The 26,874-nt window shown below is 33.0% G+C and overlaps 3 protein-coding genes across 6 annotated transcripts in view; 2 read left to right on the top strand and 1 right to left on the bottom strand.

Annotated features, from left to right (window-relative positions):
- LOC126967620 (ras-responsive element-binding protein 1-like) overlaps positions 1–1,936 on the top strand; it is a 35,634-nt gene extending 33,698 nt beyond the window's left edge. For both annotated transcript variants that reach the window (XM_050812176.1, XM_050812177.1), the window contains one exon: positions 137–1,936. In XM_050812176.1, the coding sequence (XP_050668133.1) occupies positions 137–398 (262 nt within the window). In that variant the 3' untranslated portion in view covers positions 399–1,936. The remainder of the gene's footprint in view (positions 1–136) is intronic.
- A 1,211-nt stretch (positions 1,937–3,147) lies between these two features.
- Positions 3,148–14,954, top strand: LOC126967677 (longitudinals lacking protein-like). Its single transcript, XM_050812264.1, has 5 exons — positions 3,148–3,171; positions 3,429–3,548; positions 7,186–7,272; positions 8,337–8,483; positions 10,554–14,954. Exons 2-5 carry the CDS (start codon positions 3,453–3,455, stop codon positions 10,608–10,610), a joined length of 387 nt encoding a protein of 128 aa, XP_050668221.1. The 5' UTR covers positions 3,148–3,171; positions 3,429–3,452; the 3' UTR covers positions 10,611–14,954.
- A 731-nt stretch (positions 14,955–15,685) lies between these two features.
- The window catches only part of LOC126967659 (UDP-glucose 4-epimerase), a 39,186-nt gene continuing 27,997 nt past the window's right edge, over positions 15,686–26,874 (bottom strand). For all 3 annotated transcript variants that reach the window (XM_050812239.1, XM_050812240.1, XM_050812241.1), the window contains exons 3-8: positions 24,787–24,907; positions 23,213–23,326; positions 22,249–22,428; positions 21,414–21,527; positions 19,303–19,474; positions 15,686–17,328 (exon numbers count right to left, since the gene is read on the bottom strand). In XM_050812239.1, the coding sequence (XP_050668196.1) occupies positions 17,096–17,328; positions 19,303–19,474; positions 21,414–21,527; positions 22,249–22,428; positions 23,213–23,326; positions 24,787–24,907 (934 nt within the window). In that variant the 3' untranslated portion in view covers positions 15,686–17,095. The remainder of the gene's footprint in view (positions 17,329–19,302; positions 19,475–21,413; positions 21,528–22,248; positions 22,429–23,212; positions 23,327–24,786; positions 24,908–26,874) is intronic.

The following is a 26,874-nucleotide window of genomic DNA, read 5'->3' as shown; positions in this document are numbered from 1 at the left end:
TACTCCAAAACAAGAAAAACCCACGTTAGGTTTATGAGCAAAAAAATTATTTATGTAGGTTAGACCTAAATTTTATCACTTCCCTATCTACGCGGCGCAACTGAAATAAAAATTATAAAATTTTGTATTGTTACAGTTTCCGTTACCATGACGACGACGGTTCTGGCAACGAGATCCCCAGTAACGTTAACAACAACAACTCTCCACCCTCACTCCCCTACGAGAAGAAACTCCAGCTCAACGTGACGTCACGCAAGTACTCGTCCGAGGTTGAAAACGAAGCAGAACAGGGCGGCGATTTGATCGGAAAACTACTGGGCATCCCCGACAAGACAATAATTAACAAACTTCTCTCTTCAGCCGACGAAGCTGCAAAATTCCTTGGAGTGAACAAATGAGAATACGCTTTAGTCCTCGTGGCTCCAGCCAGGCTTATTTTGGCACCGCGAGGACTAAGAATTACCACAAACCAAACATCGAATCAACCAACGCCATCTAGTAGCGAATAGTTAAACTTTGTATATAAAGATGATTTATTAGGACGCTCACTTAACGGACCGCTTTCAAGTAACACTTTGTCTTGGGTCACTTTGACAGTTGTCGAAAAGTTTTTATAAATACCTGTTTCGTCAATTTGACGTAGGGTTAGTTTAAACTGCGGCTGTAACTCTTTTCATATTATGCAAGTGTGGATTTATCTCAACACTTTAGTTAATCGTATAAGTAAATTATATAGGTGCCTTAGAATGCCTTATTGTATATTATACCGTCCTATAATGCCTTAAAATGTGGGTGGCGACAAACGAAATATTTGTAATAGATTAGTGCCAGTAAAGTACATCAGCTAATTCGTATAGTTTTAGTGTATCATTTTTTAAGTAGTTTCTATTTATGCATTTTCATCTAGTCGGTTGAAAATTTTCACATTTCATTTCCAATATCGTTCGTTCAGCCAAATATTTCGCAAATCCAAAATTGTCTAGTCAATGTTTCACGTACTATTATGAATTAATAAGCTAAATAACCAAATCAATAGTTTCAGATAAGGATAGCTTGTAACCTCACATTATCCTACCAATGAATAGGTAATAAGTAAAAATAGGTCTTAATATATACTAGCCTTGTACTTAAATTTCTCTCTTCTATACTTTTTACGTGTTAAATGTTTCTTTTCGTTTTACTGTATTTTATAGTATTCGTTGTAAAAAGCTATCTTTAGTTAACTAAGTACTTTATTTTGCTCAAATTTATGGCATTTCTTTCAAAAGACTAAATTGTTAAGTTGCATTAAGATCTCGTTTTATATTTAACCAAAGTTAATGGTGGACAGATGTTTACCAATTGTGAATTTTTGACAATTTTTTGAACGCTGTTATAGAGGACTTTTTTATTTTTTAAGCTTTTCTATGTTTAGGTTTTGGTGCAGCAATATTTAATATAATAGGTGGGTTATAAACTCGTTAGGTTTCGTATAAGTTATAGGTAAGTGAAATTCTGTCTCCTTTTGTGGATTGACGAATTATCATACGCTAGAATATACCTAAGCCCAAAAGCTTTGTAATATAATAACGCATATTATATAAACCAAAAATATATTAGAAGTTAATCTAAGATATTATGTAGTTTTGTTTATCGCAAAAGTTTTATGATAAAGCAATAAATTTTAAATATATTCTTACATAGTTATGTAAAGTTTTTTTTATGTTAATAAATAGATGTACTAATAATTATATTGATTTTCAATGCGACGATCCTACTATGCGTCAATTATAATGTATAAATTAAAGAATATTATGTTGTAATTTATTTACTTATAAACTTAAATAACATAGCGATAATGCTATGACTAGGATTAGAATTATTTCGTACTTACTAGAATGTAATTTTGGGAATAAGTAATTATAAAATTGGCAACACCGCTTGGCCTTTCAACGTAGTGTTTCAAATTATTATTAAATTAGTTAAGTATAAAGTAATATAATTATTGAGTGGAGTTTTACAATGTATGCATGTCATATTAATAATATATACTATTCACCTTTAGCCTCTCTTTACGCAATATGAGTGTCGTTTTTGAAACGTTTGTGAATTAAATGTATTATGATAAAGAAATAAATATATAATGCTTTCACTTGTTGTGTCTTTTCAAATCCTATATTAACAATGAATTGATTTAAAGTAAACCTTACATTACCTTTGAGAATGTCACCATATGAAAACAGTCAGTAAAAAGTTCAGCTCTGTTCCGTAGTTGAATATCTATGTGAGTGTGGCCGTTTAGACATAGAAAATGGTTGGATTGTGTAATCGACAACATACTGTTCTATTAGTGTGCTGTTTTATGATGGCTGTGAATACATCGAAAAACTAAACTTTAGAACTAACCTCTATTTTGAGTAATTAACGCACACAAACAATGTGTTAAACAAATCGCGTGTGTAAGACGTAGCTTATCACGAGCACTAAACTAATATTCCTTGCCTGTTTTATCGGTTGTCTAACAGTAAGAGACTATCTAGACGTTTAAATTATCAAAGTATTTATTATAAAAGAGCTACACTAATAATTGCCATATTGAAAAAAATAATAATCCTACTTGATACTAGAGGGCGCTAATACAAAACAAGTTCTTGATATTGCTTGTTCATTAATTAGTTGAAATATAAACATTTACATAATAGAACTACATTTAAATGTAATAGAATTGTAATTTTGGTCACCTTAAATTATTTATCAAAAAGCCTGGTTTTGTCACAAAAGGTTTGAAGAATATTAAATTAATGCACAATTTATATTATAAAATATAAGTTTAGATCTAGTATCACACAAAAGTCAGTTACAAATTTAGAATAATCTTGATCCAACTTAACTTAATAAAGGTACGTGAAGTAACTTGAGTCTTGAATATATTTTTAAACGTTTGGAAATAGAGACTATGAAAGTATACATATTTACGATAACTTTATAAGTAGTTATTGAGTTATATGCTCTTTGTTCACATGTAAATACTGGCAACACGTAATAGGCAAATGATGGAATTTGAAGAAATAGAAAGAAGTCACTAATTTATGCAAGACGGCGTCTTTATTTTCAGATTCAATAGTTTAATTTTTAAGTTGAGATTGTGAAAGGTAAAGTGTTGCCCTTGGATTCCTATCCAAGCTAATCACGGTAAGAAAGATTAAATTTTACTCCACAATTAAATATTGTAAACTGTTTAACAGTTGCCTATATTTTGTTTGATCTATGCATCGCAATCGCATCTTATTATTAATTATTGACGTCTAAAACTGTAATGCACTTATTGCTTAATTTTTAGAAAGCATAAATATTAAGTTTATCGTAAAACCAGTTGCATTTATTTAAATATAGAAATAAGACATATGTGTTATTCGTTTGTTTACTTTCGTTTATGTGTTCGTTTGCAGGAATTTAGAAAAAACGAAATCAATATGGGGGACCAACAGTTCTTTCTAAAATGGAACGATTTTCAAACAAATATGGTGACATCGTTTAGACATTTACGAGACGAAAAAAGTTTTACTGACGTTAGTACTACTTGCTTATTTAAAACGTTATTTTTTTGGTAAAATTATTATCTACTACTAATATTGTATGTCTGAGCAACAGGTAATATTGTGCTTGTTGATATCAAACTGATTCTCCATTTGGTTATGCATTTCTAATGTACCTAATAAAATCTATTTGATTTATGTACCTCTGATCTAATGTAAGTCAAAACCTATTTAAATTTAGAACTTAGTAGCATTAAGCTATATTTGGCAGCACCCTGCTTATTAATGTAAACAAATACCTTAAAAGTTAATAATATTTTATCAGTAGCTTTTAAATAAAACAAATGCTAGTATATTCACATTGCAATTATTTACTATTTAAGATTTTATTGATTTAATTACAAATACATAATATATATCAATTGCAGGATGGTATTATAGCAATACCTAATACTGCTGGGGTTTTTGGGGAGGTATAAGTTCTACTTTGCAGTATACAATTAATAGACTTCAATATTTGATGATATTTATAAAAACGTTAAACAAAATATTGAGCAAATATTTCAAATTTGCCTCTTGTGTTTTTTTATGACAATAATGGTTGAGGCAAACAGGATGGTGATGCTAATGGTATTTGAAACACCCTGCCCATTACAATGCAATGAAATCAAAAATTATGAGTGGCACTACAATTGTGCTTGTCACCTTGAGACAAGATATTAAGTCAAATTTGCCGAGTAATTTCACTAGCTACGGCACGCTTCACACCTTATCACAATAATGTTTACACATTACTGTTTCAATGCAGAAAAAGGCACTGTTGTGCTGCCCATAATCTAGCCGGCATCCTGTGCAAAGAAGCCTCCCACTGATTTTAAGTAAAGGAGGTGTTAAGATTATTGAATAGCCTGAGAACTTTTTTTAGCCATTTTATATATTACTAGTACTGGCTCTTGTTAAATTTTAAAATTTAAGCCAAATTTCAACCTTGAATATTTCAATATTATGATTTTGGATATTTTTAAAATGAGATCAAAAACCAATTTAAGTTATAATTGATTGATTTAAGTTATGATGATTGGAAATCACATTTCAAAATTCAACATTTGAAGATCATCTATATATGTAAAAATGAATTGCTGTTTGTTAGTCTCGCTAAAACTCGAGAATGGTTGGACCGAATTGGCTAATTTTGGTCTTGCATTATCTGTGGAAGTCCAGGCAAGGTTTAAAAGGTTTGAATAAACATGAAAATCCTCAGATTTAAATACAAAATAACAATTTTGATTTTCATTCGACATGTCCCCAGTCGTTCAGAAATCAAATAAAAATAATTGTTTAAAATGAATAACTAACTATGTATAATCTGTCTAACTTTCTAAGGAGGTAAAAAATAAACTTCCTGAAAACACGGGTAACACTTAAAAATAGGATTTCTAATGTACATTTTAAGTTTATTTTATACAAAAGTTTAGGTCTTTCATTTATCGATTGAGACAGTATGAAGTCTGCCGGGTCAGCTAGTATTATAATATATATATATTATATGTTGGTCATAATGATGCATAAATCTTGTCTGGCTAAGTTCTTATATGATGTAAAAGATGGGCCTGGAGTTTCTATCACTTCTCCTTGTTTCAAAGCCCTTTACAAAGTGATGTAGCTTCATGATAATTACCAAGTGTTGTTGCAATATTAATATATTTCAAATTCTACTACTACTAGTAAATATTCCGTATAAAATGATGCAAAAATTGAGACATCAAAAATTCTCACATTTGTTATACCCTTAACCATGATCTTGGTGTTAAACGGCTGATTATAGATTACTTGCAAGATTATATTGACATACAGTTCTATGACCGATATTTCAACAGTATTAGAGATTGAGAGTAGGTATTTTTAGTTTTGGTTGCCACTATACATATTATCTATAGCTATAATATTATTATTATTACATTGTATATAGTTATAAATAATAAATAAATAGTAATAAACAGCTATTGGGTAAATAAATATCTCTAAAAATCCCACTGAATTATTTTGCAATCATTCTTATTCTCAAATCTTAAGGCATAACTTTTTAAATAAGTGGTAATTTTATTTGTACTAAGATATATATTAAAACCTCATTACAGATATTTAAAACAACATCTCTGAAGATTACTTTTTTAACCTCTAAGTTTAAAGGTTGCGGTAGTTTTTCAACTTGCCTTTTCTATTAATTGCATATTGAGATATGGACTTCAGGTGTTGCTCTTACATAATATATAGATATATAATTTGTTATTTTTAAAAGTACTCCCTCATTATAAACATATAAATTTTATTCAAATATATTTCATAGTCAGGCAATAAATAATAGTTTATTTGTGGTATTCCAACCACCAATTCTCTCATACACATGAGAGTATTCAATCATGCTTGATGTGTGTGAGTTATAAATAATTTTGTCAATTTAGATTTTTTTTTTTTATATAACTGGCTCCGTCGACTGAATGTCGACGATTCGGCCAATGTCAAGGTGGAGAGATTTTTTATTCGCTATTATATTATTTTTTATTAGACGCGATTCAGTCTGGAACATTAAAATTTAATTACTGTTTTCCTCGAGATCTATGTCTAAACACTTTCTGGTTGATTCATGGAATGCTTTATGGCAAATCACAAAACAAACTAAAGGTAAATTCTATGGTTCTATCCAACCCTTTATCCCCTCTAAGCCCTGGTTCTTTCCTCAAAAAAAACAAAATAAACTTTTCACTTCTGTCATCATACGACATTGCTTGGGATTTGTCTGTTCCCCAGTATTTTTGGCCAAGATCTGGGTAAGGGACCATTCAATTTAGATTGGATAATAACATTCTTAAGAAATAATAGACACTAAAACAATATGAACAAATATAATGTAAACTTAAAAATTGCCTGAGTAATCCATTATGCATAATACATTTTTTTCAATCACATAAAAAGTATGAATGTACTTTTTATGCCAAGGCAAACCTACAATATATTTAATTTATTATTCTCTCGAAATTATTAAACCAGGATTTTACAATTACCATGGTCTAACTTATGTCCCTGATCTGATCTGCTCTGCCTCTGCCATCACCACACCTTCATTTGTGTCGCCGATTTATTGCTAAATATATTAGACCATAGTTTAACAATTTGACAATGAAAATTTATTGAAGTAGGCGTTACCATAATTAATCCATGAAACACGAGGCATCCTCAGGACGTGTTGTCTCGCCAAAATCTGGCACGAGCTGTCTCGTGTAGAGGCGAAACACGTGTCGAATTGTTTAAAAACAAATATTGGCGGAATTAACACTAAAGAAAACTTAAATCATTTGTATAATTTGATAATGACAAAAATGTAATAACAGATTTTTTTTTTTTATAAACCTATTAATTTTACTAACACATGAAATTGTGACAAACTATTTGAAAAGAGCAACCTTAGAGTTTCTTGCTCATTCTTCTCCAGGGAACTTGCCTTCCAAATGAGCCGTCTTATTCATTGTTCCATAACAACATTAACTTGCCTTCCAAATGAGCTGTAGTCAAAACAATGACATAATTCAAGTGTAATTTACCAATGAAATAAAATATTTTTGATTTGATTTAAATTAAATGAGCTAATAAATATTATTATAATTGTTGACAGGTGACGTTAGCATGTGAAGGCCAGACGTGTAAGGCCCACAAAATGGTATTATCAGCTTGCAGTCCTTACTTCAAAAGTTTATTAGAGGTAATGTATAAATGTAGTACCTATGTTTTTGACAACAATATATTCAATATGATATTCATTCATATATTAGCGATCCTACCTACTAAGCTAGGGGTCCCGGGTTCGAATCTCGGTAGGTGCAAGCATTTATATGATGAATATGGATGTTTGATTCCGAGTCCTGGATGTTTATATATATTTATGTTTGTTTATATGTATATTTATATGTATTTATGTATGTTTAAGTAAGTATATTGTATTAAATATATTGTTGTATTGCAACCCATAACACAGGCTATATGCCTAATTTGGGGCAAGATAATTTGTGTAAAAAGTGTGTGTCATACATAAATACATATATCACCTGAATGCAGGTGTACCGATAGTCATTGGTACTTCATGACTGCAAATTGTTATCACAAGAACTTTTTCTGTATTAGAGTGGACTAGCGTGGGTAGCTTGTTTCCAGCGCGTCTATTTGAGGCCATCACAAAATGTGGAAAGATATTTTTTTTTCATCAAGTGGTTTAAAAAAGGGGTGCAAAATGTAGCACCGTCTTTCACCATGGACCCCTGGTTCGTTTCCTCGGGGGTAACATTCTTAGTAGATAGATGTGTTGTATTATAAATAATTTAAGAAAATATGTGTAGGCAGGTACTACATACGAAAATGTAGCACTATAACCTCTTTGATTTTGCTTTTTAAATTAAATTTGATTTGAATATTCTCGCAACATGTGAACTGTGCCTATGTCTGTAGGCACGGCTATCTGTCTATAGTCAATAAAATATTCCTACAAAAATCACTTTTCTTTGAAAGTCTTCAGTTACCAAATTGGCTTATTATGGCAATAAGTCCGCTAATTCCAATAATAACACCACATACAATACATTATATACATGTAACACTAAAATACTAAATTTTGAAAAAAAAATCTTGTAAATTGACCTTGTCCATAGAACATAAATTCATTTGCCCGAAGACTTAATCACTTGCCAATCAAATCTAGTACTGAAAAAGGTTAAAAATATTGAATTTTAAATGTTCTTAAACATCTGATTCATCGTGCATTTTATATTACAGGAAAATCCATCAAAACACCCAATTATAATCCTAAAAGATGTCTCATATCTCCACTTACAAGCAATTCTGGAGTTCATGTATGCGGGTGAAGTGAATGTGTCACAGGAACAGCTGCCGGCATTTCTCAAAACTGCTGCCAGACTTAAGGTAAATACAGTATATTTTACTAATACAAAAATAACATTTTCATAATAGGAACTAAGTTGAGTGCTAGATAGATTTTTATTCGATATTTAGATTAGATTAGACATTTTTATTTTATTTGGGCTTAGATTAAAGATGGTCTCCACTGTGCACCAACAAGATACAGCATGCGTAGTCGCAAGTGAGTACCACTCGAGCCAGTCTTGAACAATGTATGAGGTTGACCTGCCAAATGTTCTTTTAAACTTTGCTAATAATTGAAACTAAAATACAGGGTTTCACAGTAAAATTAGGGATCACATATCAGATCAGATATCATCATTAAGTATTTGGTATTTTATTAATTTCAATGTAAAATAACACGAAGCATATGTTACATAATTTGAAAGATGCCATTGAGTGTCCAAGATGCAACACACACAGGCATCTAAAAGTTGCCGTAATAAAAAAAGCTATTGTTCTTAGAGTAGTGCGGTATCTAATTGGAGCGCAGCGGAAACCAATCAAATTCAAATTCAAAAACACTATTCATGTAGGTCACAGAAATGACACTTATGAATGTCAAAAAAAAATATATAAAAATATTGAATTTCTTATTGAATTTACCGCTACTTCGTAAAGGGTTGAGCTAATGAGAAGAAGTAGCAAGAAACTCATTGCCACTCTTTTAAGTCAAGATTTACATTTTAGTTGTTTTACAAATCATTTCAATTACAATATATGCAAAGTAACGCAACAAAAATACTCAAATGTCAAAAACTGAAAGGCTTACATGAGTAAGTCAAAAAAAGAAAAAAAAGTAAATTAATACTTATAAACACAAGAGTTATTGAGTATAGTAGATGCATCAATCTAAACATACCGTAAATAAATAGAGGCATTATGTGAGCATTTCATAAAATAAAATATATAATAACTTTAACTTTAAAGGAAATAATAATAATAATAATAAAACACATCAAGCAGACCTCCCGGTAACAAGATCATCCAGCCCCCACGAGTAGCACCCGTTCACGAGCATGACGCATGGACCAGCCATCGCCTCCCTCGACCATATTTTAGGGAAGGGAACGACCCGCCCCACGTCGCCGCCACAAGCAGAGGCATTAAAGCGAGCATAAAGATACCTGTCACGAGAAATCTAATCCTTAGTCAAGTGTTTTGGTTTGGCTTTAGTAGTCTCTAGCTAATATAATGACCTCAGCCCTGATCAACAATGACTGTGTTAAGTTCACCCGACTAAGGAGACATAGTGTGACTAGCTTGTGTGCAAACACGTTTTGATTAACGCAAGTAACAGTTGAGGCACATGCCACAATGCGTCACTCTTTTTCACGTTCCTCTCCATTACTGGAGGTCAGCGGTCAGCTTTTTAAACTTCGCCTTGTCCATGGCTAAGGGGAATAGTTCTTGGACTGTCTTGATGCCAGTCCATTTATGAGCGAAGACTTCATTCTTCTTCCAACACCTCTTTTGCCAGCAACACTATTAACTGTAAGATAATATCCCAGTGCAAGCAGCCAAGAATGTTGCTCACTGTTGGTAATTTATATTTGGTTTTACTTTTAGAAATCCATGAAATTAAAAAAGCAGTGTTCCGAAATTATTTTCAGATTTAAATCAACATTAAATCATACAAAGGCATGAAAATCAACAAAACATAAAAAAATATATATTAAATTTCAAGTTTAGTAAGTAGTAGATTAAATTAAGTGTTGTAATACTCTGATACAAAATATTATATTCTAAAAAAATGTGATGTGACAAAATTTCTGACCCCTTCCCACCTCTTGTCACACTATCTCACTTCGTCGACCCCCTCTCTGTACTCCCTCTCCACCTTTAGTCTCCTATTAAATGTATTGGTGTTTTAATATTAAAAAATTTTTACTTGTTTGATTTTTAGAAAGATATAAATGCCAGGAACGTACTTTTGATATCAGTTTTAAGTTTTTTGATATCCGTAATAGTAACGGAATAATCGTTTGTCACACATAATGATTAACACCTGTATATGTGACGCCGATATTTAGATAATTTAACGTTTATAATAATATTATGTTTAAATTGCAGGTGAAAGGTTTAGCTGAACCACCGCCACAGATGCCCAGCATCAAACGGGAAGGCTAGCCGCTCGCTTGGCAACATTAGAGGACATAAAGACAATCGTACACAACGCTACTTTGGCGCGACATAATAGCGCTTAAAACTGATCTGAAACTATTAAAAATATATTAACTTTATCATATTAAAGAAACTATAGCGCGATCCCATCGAGAAATAAATTAGGGCGTTTAAAATGCCTTATTATTATTATTTTTAAATTGTGTTTAGTATTTTTTTGATTATTAACGCGAGTACAACACATTTAAATAAAACACTTTTAAAGGATTAAAACGCGTGTAATATTAACTGTGTTTTTGCATTAGACTTTGCGTAAATTTTAGTTAACCCGACGTCTCGTGACCTTTCCAGATCACATTTTAAAATGGCCTGCTGTTAAAATGTGGCAAGACAGTATTCATCATATTTGACAGAAGTGAACTTTAGTCGGGTTAACTAAAATAATAATAAAAATGTAATTTTTACACAAAATCTAATGTAAAAACACAGTTACAATTACACGCGTTTTAATACTTTAAAAAGTGTTTTATTTAATTGTGTTACTACAACTACTAACTACTAAAGTATCGTAAAATGTATATTATTCCTAAATATACTGATGTTTACTTGCATTAATAATCCGTGTTTATGATAAAATAATTATTATAGTCGTGTTAAACAGGCCTTGTGTACGATTGCCCTAAAACACCAATATTGAATGAATGAAACATATTTTTTAAACAATGTTCATTTGGTTGCAAGGGCGTGTACACATTGAAAATTTAAATATTTTTATTATAATCTCGAGGATATTTTTTAAAAATTCGTTTTAAATGTCCGCTGATACCTCAGTGGTACCATTTGGTATTAAATCGGTTGGTATTTATTACGACTAAAAGGTTAAAACTTAAAATCACTTTTATAGAAGAATGTAGCAACCAAGGCTTGTAACCGGTTTTAAATACAACAGTATTTACCCGTTTCAATCGGTTTCTACTTTGTATTTGGCTCGAATTGTAACCTTATGAGAGTTAGTATGAACAACAAAACCTTATAAAAAATTCTATATCTACTCAAATGTAAAACACTTTGGTTTTTCGGTTTCCAAGCCTTGCAAATACGACGTCTGCAACACTGAACCTTGCGGTCATCATATGAAGTAATTCTTGTTATACTTTTCATTTTGTTACAACATTGGAATACAAATGATTTAAGTTTTCTTTAGTGTTAATTTCTGCCAATATTTGTTTTTAAAACAATTCGACACGTGTTTCGCCTCTACACGAGGCATCCTCAGGACGTGTTGTCTCGCCAGAATCTGGCACGAGACTCTGAGTCAAATATTGGCGGAATTCACACTAAAGAAAACTTAAATCATTTGTATAATTATGGATTTCCGCAAAGTAACGCCTAATTCAATAAATTTTCTTACAACATTGGAATTTTTCTACACATCCAAGTAGAGCTCCGTGAAATATGTTTGTCATTAACTTGTAAAGATTATTTCTAGCGCTTCATAATATAAATTATAAATAATCTCTATATAACAAAAATCATGATTTTAATTGACAATACAATATTAATATGACGCCCTCGCAACCATTTTGTTTGTATAATTGTTCACTGAAGATATTTTAAGCAATAATATTAATTATAGAGAGAGATATTTTTGCACGCGACCACGCGGAGTTATTGAGGCATTTCTGGTATCTTTGTGTTCGTCAAGTTAATGCCATATCGAATATTTTATTTCTAATACTTATAAGCACTAAACCCATTCTGTTAAAAATATTATTTCACCGAGTCGTCCCATAGAAGCCGTCAATACAATTTTAATCAAGATATTGTTGAAGTTAAGTTGTATTTAAAATTTTAAGTTGATAAATATTTGTTGACATGATCATAAGAATGCTTTATAAGTATTAACTTAATAAAAATCCTTATTGTGTTTTAGTTTCGCGATTTAGCCCCTTATTAATGCACCGTCAATATGTAGGACAGTGTGTATCACCCCTAATGTTTATTAGCAAAGTATGAGTGTCTATTGTGTTCTTTTTTTGTTAAATATGTTGAATCTAATGTCAAAATTAATATTATATAGATGGACTTACAGTATTGAACCTACAAGAGACGATAAGTGGTAAAAATATACAAAAACATACTTGAAATTTGTTTTTAGGTCGGGTTTTTATTCCTATCAGTAACTGCCACAATTTGAGCCCTATTCTTGACCGATAATCGTATCGTAGTTGAAAAACCGTACGTCGTCCCTTGTCGGTAAATACTCTAAAGTTGCGGGTCGCCATTTTGTCGTCTCGGTGCCATCTTGTCTAGTTTGCTCAGTTAGTGGCTTGCCATATGAAAAGTGAAGCCCTTTTTTTATTGATACAAAACTAAACTTGTTTAAAAATAATACGCATTAATATTGTTACAATATACCTTCTTGCTTTATTTTTGATATGGCAAGGAGTATGTTGATGTTTTCAAGAACCCGTTTTCCGCGTTGGCCCCAGTCCCCTAGTTACCTTCAACCAAAGTATAGAACTTACAGAGCAACAAAACTGGGGCAAAACGCGGCTAACGAAAACCGTTTAATTTAACTTGTCTTTAAATGGCATTTCATATTAGCCCAACCTCATTTTTGGTAAAAAAAATATTTTCATACCAATGTTAGCCCATTTTGTTTTGTACAATAAATCCTCAAAATGATATATCTCAAATGAGAAGTCGTCAATGCGCTTTAGTAGAGTAAGTTCTCTTGTCGATGTTAACATTATGGAGGCCTTATTTAAAAATTAATCCACGTAGAAACGTTATTAACTTTGAGACTCGAAAAGCATGTTAAAATATTTAAATTAGGACTTTTTTATTTATAAGTATTTGTATGTTATTGTGTTGCATAATAAATGAGACAAATCACACTTCGTATGTATGTATGTATGTGACTTGAGCGACGGCGTTGGATATTTGTATGAAAAAATTACTTCATACATTGACCACCAGGGGCGCTGTACACATATCATACAACTAATATTTGACGTCGTCGCTAGGGTTAGTAAAAGCCGCGCCAGTAAGGAACTAAATGCGACGGGTATTTCACATAAACTGACAACATAAAATAGTAAACAAATAATTAGACCTTGAAAGGTCTAGAAATTAATAATGAATTACTTCCTAACAATTTGTTTATACAATATATATGCAAGATAAAAAGGTTTAAAAAATAAATTGAATGACACTCAGATTTTTTATATTGCTGTCTCATAATACTCCTATATCTCCAGTTATGTGTGACAAGGATAGAGTGATATGGTCGCCAATTTTTTAAATGGTTTATTGGCGCGGCTAAAACGTGTACGTAGATAATAAGAAACTGTTTCTCTAATCATATTTTAGGTTAAGTTTCTTGTCGTTTTTTTTATTACTTAGAAATATGCAATGTATTTGGTACAAATTGTATTTTTCGTTTTTTTAGTGCAGTGCAATGATTCTAATAAATCCATAATATACAATGTAATCGATACAAAATTACTTTTTCGCTTGACAAAAAGTAAAAGTATTTTTAATGTTGTCGAGTTTTTATGAATATTAAATCTGTAACACTCGAGCGAGAATTATTTCGTCAGTAAAGATTAACTCGAGAAAATTCGAAAAAAATTGAAATTACGAATTGTTTGTTATATTTTTTTATTTTCGATCATATAGGTGATCATTTATTATTAGATATATTTTTAATATTTCGTCGTACTGTGGTACAAGCACTTTTTATACTTTCGTAAAATTTTTATTCCAGTATATATGATTTTCTATGCACTGAGTTTGCTCCCGCAGCAACTATCAATCGATAACTCCGCCAATATTTGTATGGAAAACTGTGCAGCGCCCCTGACGTTTACATACAGAATTAAATTTGCATAGGCACGAGTCTGGGAGAGCAAAACTCGTTATATATTTTATTCTTTACATTTTTATGCCAGCTTTTATAAAAAAATCATGTGATTGCCATTGGAAATATTTATACTGATAACTTATGGCTTTTTTCAATTCAACCTTACGTATGTGCGAGTGAGAGCGCGGTATCGACAATACCGTTCCCTCTTTTTATGTTTGGCTATTTTATAATTATGGTCCGTACATTAGTTTTGCTATTATTTTTATTTATCATGAAGTATTCACTCCTCGATTTCGCCTTGCCCCTCCTAATCATAGTATGTTGTATAAATGTAAATCAGATACATAAAATATTTTTAGACAGTCATAGAATGTGCTGATTATAGTGAATATGTGAATTGATTATAGTGAATAAAGTTTAAAATTATAAAAGATTTGTAATTTTAGACTATATAAAATAAATTTAACTAAAAAAAGGTTTTATTTATTCCTTCATTTATTAAGATATGTGATGAACCACCGTACCTTCTAGAGACACGAGTAGAGAAGAGAGATGCAGATGACCTTAGAAAATGTATTAATTAATCATTATTTTTTAATGTGAAGACGATAACCTAACAAATTGCTCTTAAATGTATATTGTTTTAAATTTTCAACCTTCAGATCCATAAATCAAAAAAAAAAAAATAACTTTCTTACAATGTATACATATATACAAACTTAAAAGCATCAATATGTCATCATAGGGGACCCTCCCGTGCGCCAGCTTAATTTTCAAGATATCAAGCTCATCTTTTAGATTTTTTTTATCTAATAAACTTTTTAGGTGTTATTTCTAAAAAAAATCTGACGCAGTCTAGTAATGTAAATGCAGGAGATCAAGTCAAATGAGAGGAAAACCTCTGGTGTTGCTAGAGAATTTCGGCTGCGGTGATCACTTAACATCAGGTGACCTCCTCTTCCATAAAAAAGTAGGTTTTGAACTGAGGTCAAAACGTGCTATCCCTTCTAACTTCACAGAAATACTAACACACGAGCAGTCTTCGGTCACAGCTACAAACTACCTACATTAATAAAATATTAAATTCACTGCTTTATATAAAATATTTCTTAAAAATCTTTTATATACTACCTACTACTCGTAATGTCATTAAAAGGGAAATTGATAATATACAGTATATTTTATAAAATAGGTATTAAATAAAACAATATTATAAACTTTACAAATTTATTATAATTATTAGCACCTTATACATAATATTTTAAATAAATTGGAAAAGCAATGGAATGAAGTTTATACAAAACATACAATAGGCATTATATCAAAAAATGCAGAATAGCCTCTTTGAAAGCCATTCATTATTTTTAACACCTCAGTGTAAAGAAAATAGTTTGTAAAGTTGAAATAAAAATAATTCTTGTAGGCTACTTTAGTACAAATACGAAATGCAATCAAATTCAATTATTTTATACTTCAACTAAATTAGCGTTTATGCTAATCGTTGTCAAAACTAATGTCATAAATAAAAAAATATTTTATATTACATGTCCGATAGTTAATAACAAATATTATATTAAATAAAAATATTTATAAATATAAATTTAAAAGATAACCTAAAAATCTTTGGTTATATTTTGGTTTTTAATTCACATTTAGTTCTGATTACATACAATTCATACATCGTAAAACTAAAAACAAATTCACAAATACAATCATCATTTGTAAAATATATGGCCACACTTATTACATAATGAAAAAGATAATAAAAATTTCTAATATATTATGGCAACAGAATAGGAACAAAATAATTATGTATAATAAAAATTAATATATGCACAAATTTATTCTTTGTTTGTACATTTTAAATGCATTTGGAATCAAATGAATCTACTATGATTCAAGAAACTAAAAGTATTTCTCTCTATTAATAAAAATAAGAGCGAGATAATATACAATATAATATTATGTATACAAATACACATCTTTAAAAGCTCTTTAAACAATTTTGTTAAACAAAAACAATTTTCATTGAATAATAATATGTATTGAATAAATTTGTTAAACAAAAATAATTTTCTTTGAATAATAAATTTTAGAGAATAATTTTGTTAAACAAAAATCATTTTCTTTGAATAATAATTTGTATAGAAATAGGTAACACAGTATCGCTTTATATATAACAAAAACTTTAAACATTCGTAGTAAAAGCATAACTATAATATATAAACTAGGTTTATGACGGAAGTTTCCGTTTCAAGATATTATTATCAGCTTCATATTGGTGGTTTTGTGTTCTGTCAAAAGCCATGTATATAGTTGGGTCGCTTTGAACTGAGGTATTGACTATTGAGCGACATGGAATAGTCGGGGAGATTTGGAAAAAAAATATCTGTAATATCTATCTGGTGTAATAGTAAAAATATTGTTTTAGTTTCAAAACACATTTCAAAGAGCGTTAAGTATTTGCTTAGAATGTATAATAGATTTAAAGCAAATTTTCTTACATTTTTTTATATAACGAGTAGGTACTCAGCAAGATATGTCACTTAAGATTTAATTGCCGACGACTCAGTTCAAAACGAACCGTCTATAGCGCCTCGGTTCGGCCGTGTTTAACGCCTTAGTTTTTATACCCGTTCGGGTTTTCACTCTGCCATTTCCATGTGTCGCGACACATGTCTATCACCGTCCTGCTCGCACCCCAGCCGAGCAGCTGTCGTGCGAGGGAGACGTCCGCGTAGTTGGTGGCGATATCGCCCGCGCGTCGTCCGACCACCCTGTGCGGTATCTTGCAACCTGAGGCCGCCTCGAATGCCGCCACCATCTGTAGCACTGAGTAACCGGTACCTGTGCCTGGTTATAGTCCACAATGATTGTGATTAGGCGTATCAATCAAGCTGGATGTGTGGTGGTCCTCCACAGTGCGGTTTTCAAGGAACTTTCTCCCACATACTACAAAGCTGTGGAATGAGTTTCCTTGTGCGGTGTTTCCAGGACGATATGACATGGGTAACGCTCCTATGAATCCTCTGGTGTTGCAAGATAATATGGGCGGGATTGATCACTTAACATCAGATGACCCTTACGTTCGTTTGTCCTGTCTTCGATAAAAAAAATCAAAAGGTGAAGAAAAAAAAATAATGAGGGTAGTCGGATACTATGGTTTTTTGTTCCCAAAAATAGAAACGATTTTCATCACCAGAAGAGGCTGTCAAAGAGTATGAAAATCCGTAATATACAATTATATTATATATATATATATATATATATATATATATCACCAAAAATTTTTTCAAAATTGGTTTATTCCTATGAATAAAGCAAGAATGCTAATGGGGAACAAATTAATTTTTGACCAATAAATTACTATGAAGTGATTTTTTTCTTTTTGATTTCAGAACCTTTTAGTTTGCCCCACGTAACAGCCCTAGGGGATTAGAAAGTGTATAGGTACACCTTCTAAAAGCCTACAGCAATTTTCATTCTTCAGGAGAAAAACGGTTGGATGATCCAAGTTGGATCTGAATACAAAACAAAGAGGTAACTGTTATGAGTATTTGGATAAGTATTATTTGAAAGACCATAATGATAACAATTTGTTCTACAACGGTCTACTACTAAAGATTAAAAATATTATTTGGTCTTGTGTTGCAGAGTATGGACGCTGGTGATCAGCATCTACATAATACCCATCCTACAGGAATCAAATTGTTTTTAAAACCGAAGCCATAATAGTATTTTTTTATTTCATGTATTCTTCTGTGTTCAATTTATATTATTAGAAAAAGTAACAGTTATTGACACATTCACACTTCCAGTCCATTTAATTGCTGAGCCTTTTTAAATATTTAAACTTTTAATTTATGTAGTCATCCTGTGACATATGCTGGTACATCATTATAAAAATCTGACCCGCCCCAGCTTTGTACGGTCGTAATTAAAAAAAAAACGTTAAAGTTTCACATAAGAAAAGCCCACAACTTTGAAGGTCTACGTTTTAATAAGATTATACTGGGTATAAAACAACTATATCCTAAAAGCGGTAGGTAAACTTTATTTTCCAAAGTAAAAAATATGTGATGCAGATTATTTTTAATTTATTATCTTTATTAATAGTCCCTAATATTATAAATAAAGCAAAATTTGAATATTGACCCTTATTATAGTTAGGTAATGTATATTGCATTCGAATGCTGGCTAAAAAGTCTACAGAAACATTTCGCCTACAACTACAGACCTACTCGCTAGAATGCCAATAGGTATCACTCAGTCACTAGCTCTACGAAACCCGAAACGAGGTTGTCTGGTTATATCCTGTATTATAAATAATATATAAAAATGAATTGTTGTTCGTTAGTCTCGCTAAAACTCGAGAACGGCTGGACCGATTTGGCTAATTTTAGTCTTGAATTATTTGTGGAAGTCCAGGGAAGGTTTAAAAGGTGAATAAATAGGAAAATGCTGCTAAATTAAATAAAAACAACAAATTTGTTTTTCCTTTGATGTGTCCATACATAATTTCTATGAGAGAATTTATTGACGCACGGTTTGACAGTTCTGCTGTGAAACAATTCCATTACGACAGCAGGATGCATATTTTACGAAGTAATTTTTGATGTTATAATAATATATTATTGACAAATTCATATAAAAACATTATTTTATTTATTATATACAGAACAACGTCTGTCGGGTCAGCTAGTAAATAATAAATTTTGAAACTGTGAAAATTATTACCTTATCAGAAAAACCACGTTAAAATCCGTTGCGTGGTTTAGGATTAGTGAACGATGTACAGACAATGGAAGAGAAAGTAAGGTCTCTCACCTAAGTTGATGGGCTGGAAGCCGACGAAGCGCGGGTCTTGGAACAGCTGGATGGCCCGCACGTGGCCGTCCGCCAGGTCTTGAACGTGGATGTAGTCGCGAACCCCCGAGCCGTCCGCCGTCGGGTAGTCGCCCCCGAACACCAGCAGCTCGCTCAGGCGACCCACGGCCACCTACGTCACAAGTCACTCTGTTATCTTTTTGAAGTTATACTTCCTTAGGCGCGTTATGAAAAAAAGAAGAGAGTGAAATTTCAAGATGCACACGCATCACTGTAACACAAAAGTAACAGTTTTAAGTTGATTCTTAAAATTTTCTGACGTTTGCGACATTGGTTATTTTTTTTTGGTTTCTTTGTCCATTATAAGGACAGGCAAAGGGTTCAAGCCCATACAGTCGTATTCGTTATTTAATACTTAATTGTCAAAGCCATCTTTGCAAGATTTTTACAATATTGTTCTTTCTACAAAGTAGAATAGCAGGAGGAATAAATAATTATAAGAATTTTTGCTTTGTTACGCCACAGAAGTATAACTTCTTGCGTGCATACATAAGCACACACACACTTTATTTTTATGACAGTAAGGACGAGACGAGCAGGACGTTCAGTTGATTCTTGAAAATCCCAAAAATTCTGATCGGAACTACAATTGCGCTCTTCACCTTGAGACATAAGATTTTAAGTCTCGTTTTCCCAGTAATTTCACTAGCTATGGCGCTCTACAGACCGAAACACAATAATGCTTACACATTTCTGCTTCACGGTAGAAATAGGCGCCATTGTGGTACCCATAATCTAGCCGGTATCCTGTCTAAAAAAGCCTTCCATAGACATAAAACTTAACAAGTCAACCTAATATTTGTAATAATAATTTACAACTTGTTAAGCAGTCTTGTCCACGTGCAAAGTACATAGGTTTACTAAACAACTACGTCTAGTAGGTTAGGGGGCGTCCATAAATTACGTGAGATGTTTTTTGAATTTTCTGTCCCTCCCTCCCCCTCTAGTGAGATGTCGTGATATTTTATTCAAGCCCATCCCCCAACCTCACGTGAGATTTTTCAAAATGTCTATGTCCATTTGATTATATGGATCAAAATAGTATATATTTTTTTGTTTTATACAGAAAAAAATTGCGTGATATTTGCCGAGACCCCCCCTCTCCCCAACGTAAGATTAGATGAGATTTGACTCGACCCCCTCTCCCCCTTCAACATCTCACGTAATTTATGGACGCCCCCTTAGTTAGTAGGACGCCCGACAGAAGTGATAACTTAAACTAATCATAGTTGAATTATTAAATATTGTAATTGTTTAACTTGAGAAAAGATTAGGCTATTACTTATATTGTTCCTAAATGTAAGGGTTGGTTATTTATTAACAAAATCTTTTATTGCTTATAAAATACATTTTTTTCTTAGTAACAATTCTTTAAGATGTTCATTAGAATTAGAATCATTATTTAATCCTATAAAAGTAGCAATTGGTTAGAGTGAGAGATGACGAGCCTGCCGTATGTGTGAGAGAAAGGGAATCCAGACAGATTGACGCCGTAACGCGTTACGTTACGAAGCGGTTTACAAGTTATTACTTCATAAGAATTCTGTCTTTTGAATAAAAACAAATATATAAAACTATACCTAATCTATGGTCACCACTAAGGTCGGCTAAGTCGAGTTAGTAAGGCTTTTACAACAAGATCCCAGAAAATGTCCAAATCAAAAGTATTACGACATTCAAAAGAATTGTTAAAAAACGTTTGTGTCGTAAATGTTATTATAACACAAATGACTTTCTTAATGGTTCCACAGATTGGGAATGGAACGACCGCCCTCAGGCTATTAATAATTTATTATTTAATTGTACAATATTACTTTGTAAACATATTTTTTGATGAAAAAAAAAAATTTGTTGCGCCCATTCTTCTCAGGTCTGGGCGCTCATTTTGGAATCTATTATGGTAGTTTTTGACTTTCAATAAATGATGTCACATTCTATTTTCTTTCTCCTCAAAACACCGTACAAGGATGCTCACACCACAGCTTTGGTTGTAGTCATTGAATTCAGTACTGTGGAGAAACGTATTCAGATGGTGAGGCTCACGTACACACCTGGGATATGAACGGCATCAAGTTGTTGGGAATCCCGTACGGGTCCTCCCCTATGCGGCCGCTGCCGTGGGCCCCCACGGGGTTGAAGTAACGAAGCGATATCACTTTCCAATTCTGTAAAAAAATGCTAATTGTCAAGTAAAATATGACCAATGACGACTTAGTAAAATACAAATGATTTAAGTTTTCGTTAGTGTTAATTCCGCCAATATTTGTTTTTAAACAATTCGACACGTGTTTCGCCTCTACACGAGGTATCCTCAAGACGTGTTGTCTCGCCAAAATCTGGCACGAGACTGAAGGACGTGAGCCTCGTGCCGGAATTAACACTAAAGAAAACTTAAATCATTTGTATAATTATGGATTTCCGCAAAGTAGTTAGTAGAATTTCGTAGAACTGCAATAAATTGACTTAGTAAAAGTCAATGTCAAAAAAATTTTAATAAAATGGGCTTTATTTTATTTTCATTATTTTTTTAGATTCCTACTAAAAATAAGAGTACGAAAACAGAGCATTTTCAATTTTACCGTGGAATACAGTTTTTTTTGTAACAAAAAGGTTTTATACCACTGAATATCCATTTACATTTTGGAATAAATAAAAGAAAAATGATTTATAATTATGATTAATTTATGAACTCGTCCCTTATATTTCATAAAAAAATATAAGGGACGAGACGAGCAGGACGTTCAGAAGATGATAATTGATACGCCCGGCACATTACATTGCAGTGCCGCTCAGGATTGTTGAAAAACCCAAACATTTTGAGCGGCACTACAAGCCGGAATCCGGCGCAAAAGAGCCTCCCACTGGTAAAAAGTAAGTATAAATCACCTGATCACTGGCACAGAGATCCTTCATGATCTCCTCGCAGAAGTATTTAGTCCTGCCATAGGGGCTGGAAATGCCCTGGCCGGTGGGGTGGCCCTCGTCCAGGGGCAGTTTCTGTGGCTCCCCATATACCGTGCACGATGAGGAGTACACCAGCTGAGTGACTCCATGTTCCCGCATCACCTAACAGCATCATCCATTATTAACGCTTACCAACTCTGTTCCTGGTCATCTAAAGAAGGTGGATGAAGGGAGATTTTAAATAAACACTGAAAATCTAGACACTAATGTGAAAATTAGAATTCCAAGTCTCGTACTTTACATATGTACACAGTAACATTTTATGCACTGCCTGTCTCGTCGGGGAAATAGTAAAATTAACAGAAAAAAAAATATACAAGCAACAAGCTGATTACTAAAACTTAACTAAAGAAAAAAAACCTAAAGGAAAAACAAATCTTATAACTATATTTACAATACTATGATTACATAAAATTAAAACGAGTACCAAGAATACTGGCAGCATTTCCACGTTGGTTAGCTAGGCTGATCCGCTGACTGAAGTAGCTGCCAGTGCTTGGGTTGCCAGTTGCAGTTTGGGGCCCCGAGGCGAGAAGTTCTCCTCGCCTCTGGGCCCCACGGGCCAAGTGTCTCAACACTCTTTAAATTAACATAGCTGGACTAGTTTAATGTTAAACAACTTGCTATTTATTTTTATTTTAATAATATAATAACCGATATAAATGTGTGGACTATTTTATTATAAAACACACATTGGCATTCATGTCCTTACGTGAAAGTTCTTTAAAATTCGAGCATCAATTCTGTGTCGGATACATAAATAGGACAAGGAAGTCGGCGAATCATTCTAAATTTGAAAATTTAATTTTTAAATTCGAAACAGCTTCTGTTCTGTTCGTATTCCTTCGCATAAAAGAAGTCTGTTTGTGATCCCTATCGCAGTTACCTCAAGTAGCGTGCAAGTTCCTGTGATATTGGCCTGATAGTACTCCAAAGGTTTCTCCACTGATTCTCCAACAGCCTTCAGCGCCGCGAAGTGGATCACACATTCTATCTCGTGCTGAAAGGATAATTTATCATACACTGTACATACTGCTTCTCAAAGCTTTTGGAGTAAAGTGATAAACGAGCGCACGTATGACCCGATGAGAAGTGATCGCCGCCGTTTAATCTCTCTTGCAGGTCTAGAAGAATTCATCATCATTTTAGCCGGAAGACGTCCACTGCTGTACAAAAGCCTCCCCCAAAGATCGCCATGACGATCGATCCTGCGCTACCCTCATCCAACGTATTCTGGCGATCTTGACCAGATCATCGGTCCATCTTGTGGGGAGGCTACCAAGACTGCGTCTTCCGGTGCGTGGTCTTAGCAAAGATTAAGTAACCGCAACCAGCCTTTTGAAAAGGTAACGCTCAGGCGCTTCTTTTAAGGTATCTATATCGTAGCGAACACACTCGGATGGCGAGGAAAATATATTTGTTTGTGGCAGGTGGTGCGATCTTGTATTTCGCAATAGGGAACAAATCCACAGTCTTTGGATTACTCCGAACACGCATCATACATACTATTGCTAATATAAAATTAAATAAATAACCGTATATTATATTGCTTTTTTTAAGTTTGCGAAAGCACATAGTTCGAATTCAAATTAAACATAATCACCACATTAATGTTACTTTGTCTGTGTAGAAGTACAACTGGAAAAACAATGTGTATCTTAAACGCCCCATTTAGACTTTATTGTCTAAGCAATATTTCATCAAAGTCAATCGGGTAGATTAGCCGTTACGAAGTGACAGACCGACAGATGGAGGTAGGTCATATAACTCAGTGGCCAAATCGCAGAACATTGATTTATTAATTCCGCTTGCTCAATATAAAAAGAAAATACTAAATTTACACACGTGACTTAGAAACCTTGTTTTCATATTTCATTTTTATTTTAAATTATATATTACAATATTTTTAGATTTTAGTTTATAAATTGTTAAAATTACTGTCCTATAAGCGTAGTAAAAATTATGAATGCTGTGGTAGCTTATAAGTGAATTAACCCTTATCCACATTATTATTATATTTTAAGTTTAAGCATGTAAAGAGTGTAATTTGTTAGTTGCCCAAATATATAAAAAAATATAAAAGATTAAGATGGGCAAGGTGGCCGGAGAAGAGCTGTTAGACGTACAAAAAGATTGTGGTTACGCAATATCCAGGAATGGAATCTAGTGTGAGAGGCACTGGAAGAAGAAGGCGAAACAGACAGAACCGGAATCTCACCACGAATTCCTAAGTTCGATCCTTGCCCGCCACGTACCAATGTATTTTCGGTATTTGAATTCATATGTACGTCTATTCGACGCTCTTTAAGATCGGCACTGCCCTTGTGATTCCCCTGGTGTTAAGAGAGGTCGCGGTGATCACCTTTTAGATATGTATACTCGTTTGTCCTCCTCATACCAAAAAAAGCATTTCACGTTTACTATCTTAGTAACATACATTTACTAATGCAAGTAACTTACGTTTTCAAATATCCGGTTTAATGCGGCTCTGTCCCGGATGTCGTTCGCATAAAAATGTATCGTACTCCCTGTCATATCCTCGATCCTGCGCAGTGCCTCTGGCTTCTTCTCATTTTCAGATCTTCAATCAAACAGGATAGGTTATCTCTACTAATATTATAAAGAGGAAAGATTTGATTGTTTGTTTGTTTGTATTGAATAGGCTCCGCAACTACTGAACCGATTTGAATAATTCTTTCACTGTTGGGAAGCTACACTATCCCCGGCTGATATAGGGTACATTACATTTTCAAAAAAATTAGGGATCCCTACTAAAATACCAATAATGTAACCCAAGATGTAAAAAAATGCACGCGAACGACGTCCCGGGGTATCAGCTAGTATTTTATACAGACGAAGTGACAGCTGCCACTGAATACAATTTTACGAGTTGGTTTGGTCATATCATGATGAAATCTGGGTTGTAGAGATTACAGGGTTATACGTTATCTTTAAAGTAGGGGTAAACACTGGCCCCTTTGGGAGATAGGCGTGAGTAAATCATTAGAAATTACCGTAAACTTTTACTGCCTTATTCATAGTAAAACCCATATCGAAAGTATAAAGCTTTTTAAAACGTGTTTTAAGCCTATCGAACATTCGATAAAATTCCTTATTCATAGTCGTCAGGTAAATCTCCTATTAGTAATACGTCTCTTTAGTACGCAATGTTGCCATTTCATACAAAAAACATGATTTTAACTAATTTAATGAAGAACTGTCAATGGAAACAGACATCTTTTCAATGTCAATGGTTTGTCAGTTGTCAAAAGTCGATGACAAAACAATTTCAAACTTCAAAAATCAATGATTTGACTTCGGTTGTCAATCTATGATGGATATCCAACAACTTTGAGCGGGAAACTATTTAACGAACAGCTGATCGATGTCGGCCATGTTTATTTTGCGTTTGAGTGCTTAAAATAGGTTTATTGAAGGGTCCTACCTAATATAAGTCACGTCAGCTTTATCGAAGAGATAATGAGCGTTTTAACTCAAATATGCGATTATGAATACCATTTATTGCGTATATTAGCGATGTTTTAAATCTCCGCTAAGTCATTATGAATAAGACAGTTAATGATTAAGATATTTTAGAAAGTTTTATAAACACAAAAATAAGATCGAATTGCATATCAATTAATGTTAGCTTTGAGATGTGTGCTATATGAACAGCCATGAGTCTGAACCGGCCTTTATTTATTTGTTTTGTAAACCGGTGTCAAAGTAGCCCCTAGTCTTTTTTTATGAAAATAAGAGACGAGACGAGCATGACGTTCAGCTGATGATAATTGATACGCCCTGCCCATTACAATGCAGTGCCGTTCAGGATTCTAGGGCGCATATTCCTGCCGTGAAGCAATAATATTTAAGCATTACTGTGTTTGGGTCTGAAGGGCGCGTAACTAGTGAAATTACTCAGCAAATGAGACTTAACATCATATGTCTCAAGGAGACGAGCGCAATTATTGTAGAGCCGCTTAGAATTTTTGGGTTTTACAAGAATCCTGAGCGGTAGCGGCAGGAGGGAGTATCAATTACCATCAGCTGAACGGCCTGCTTGTCTCGTCCCTTATTATTAGAGATGAAACGGATAGCACTTTGGCCGGATACCGGATATTCGGCCAATCGTGCGGCCGACTAGCCGAATATCCGGCCGCCGGATACCCGGCGGAACTTAGCCGTTTGGTGTATCGCACACACAAACACAGATTGCGTAGGCGGCGCGCGAACGATCGATTAGACTCGGTTAGATTCGGTTGAGAGAAGCGAAACCACTTGCTACCTCTCAATGCAGAGAAATTAGTATTAATCCACCATATGATATAATACATATGATATAATGAGTAAATTGCCTTTAGTGCAGTATGAGTATTAATTAATAATTTTTTCTAATACATTTATTTACTATGGTGTGATTAAAAATTTACAACTAAAACTAATTATATTTCTTAAATGGTACTTAAACTAACTAAATAAAGCAAATAATTACTCGAAAATATATTTTTTGTACAGATTTTTTTTAATTCGGCATGATGCCTATCCGGC

The sequence above is a fragment of the Leptidea sinapis genome, chromosome 13 (genome assembly GCF_905404315.1).
Source record: "Leptidea sinapis chromosome 13, ilLepSina1.1, whole genome shotgun sequence".
Lineage (NCBI taxonomy): Eukaryota > Metazoa > Arthropoda > Insecta > Lepidoptera > Pieridae > Leptidea > Leptidea sinapis.
Note: the sequence above shows the minus strand (reverse complement) of the source record. Positions and strands in the feature narration are given on the sequence as shown.

What these genes read in the sequence shown, in the direction of transcription:
- LOC126967677 (XM_050812264.1), top strand. Translation starts at nt 3,453, where the DNA reads ATGGGGGACCAACAGTTCTTTCTAAAATGGAACGATTTTCAAACAAAT. An exon ending in ACGAAAAAAGTTTTACTGAC is followed by an intron (nt 3,549 to 7,185) that starts GTTAGTACTACT and finishes AATTGTTGACAG; the next exon opens with GTGACGTTAGCATGTGAAGG. An exon ending in AAACTGCTGCCAGACTTAAG is followed by an intron (nt 8,484 to 10,553) that starts GTAAATACAGTA and finishes TTTAAATTGCAG; the next exon opens with GTGAAAGGTTTAGCTGAACC.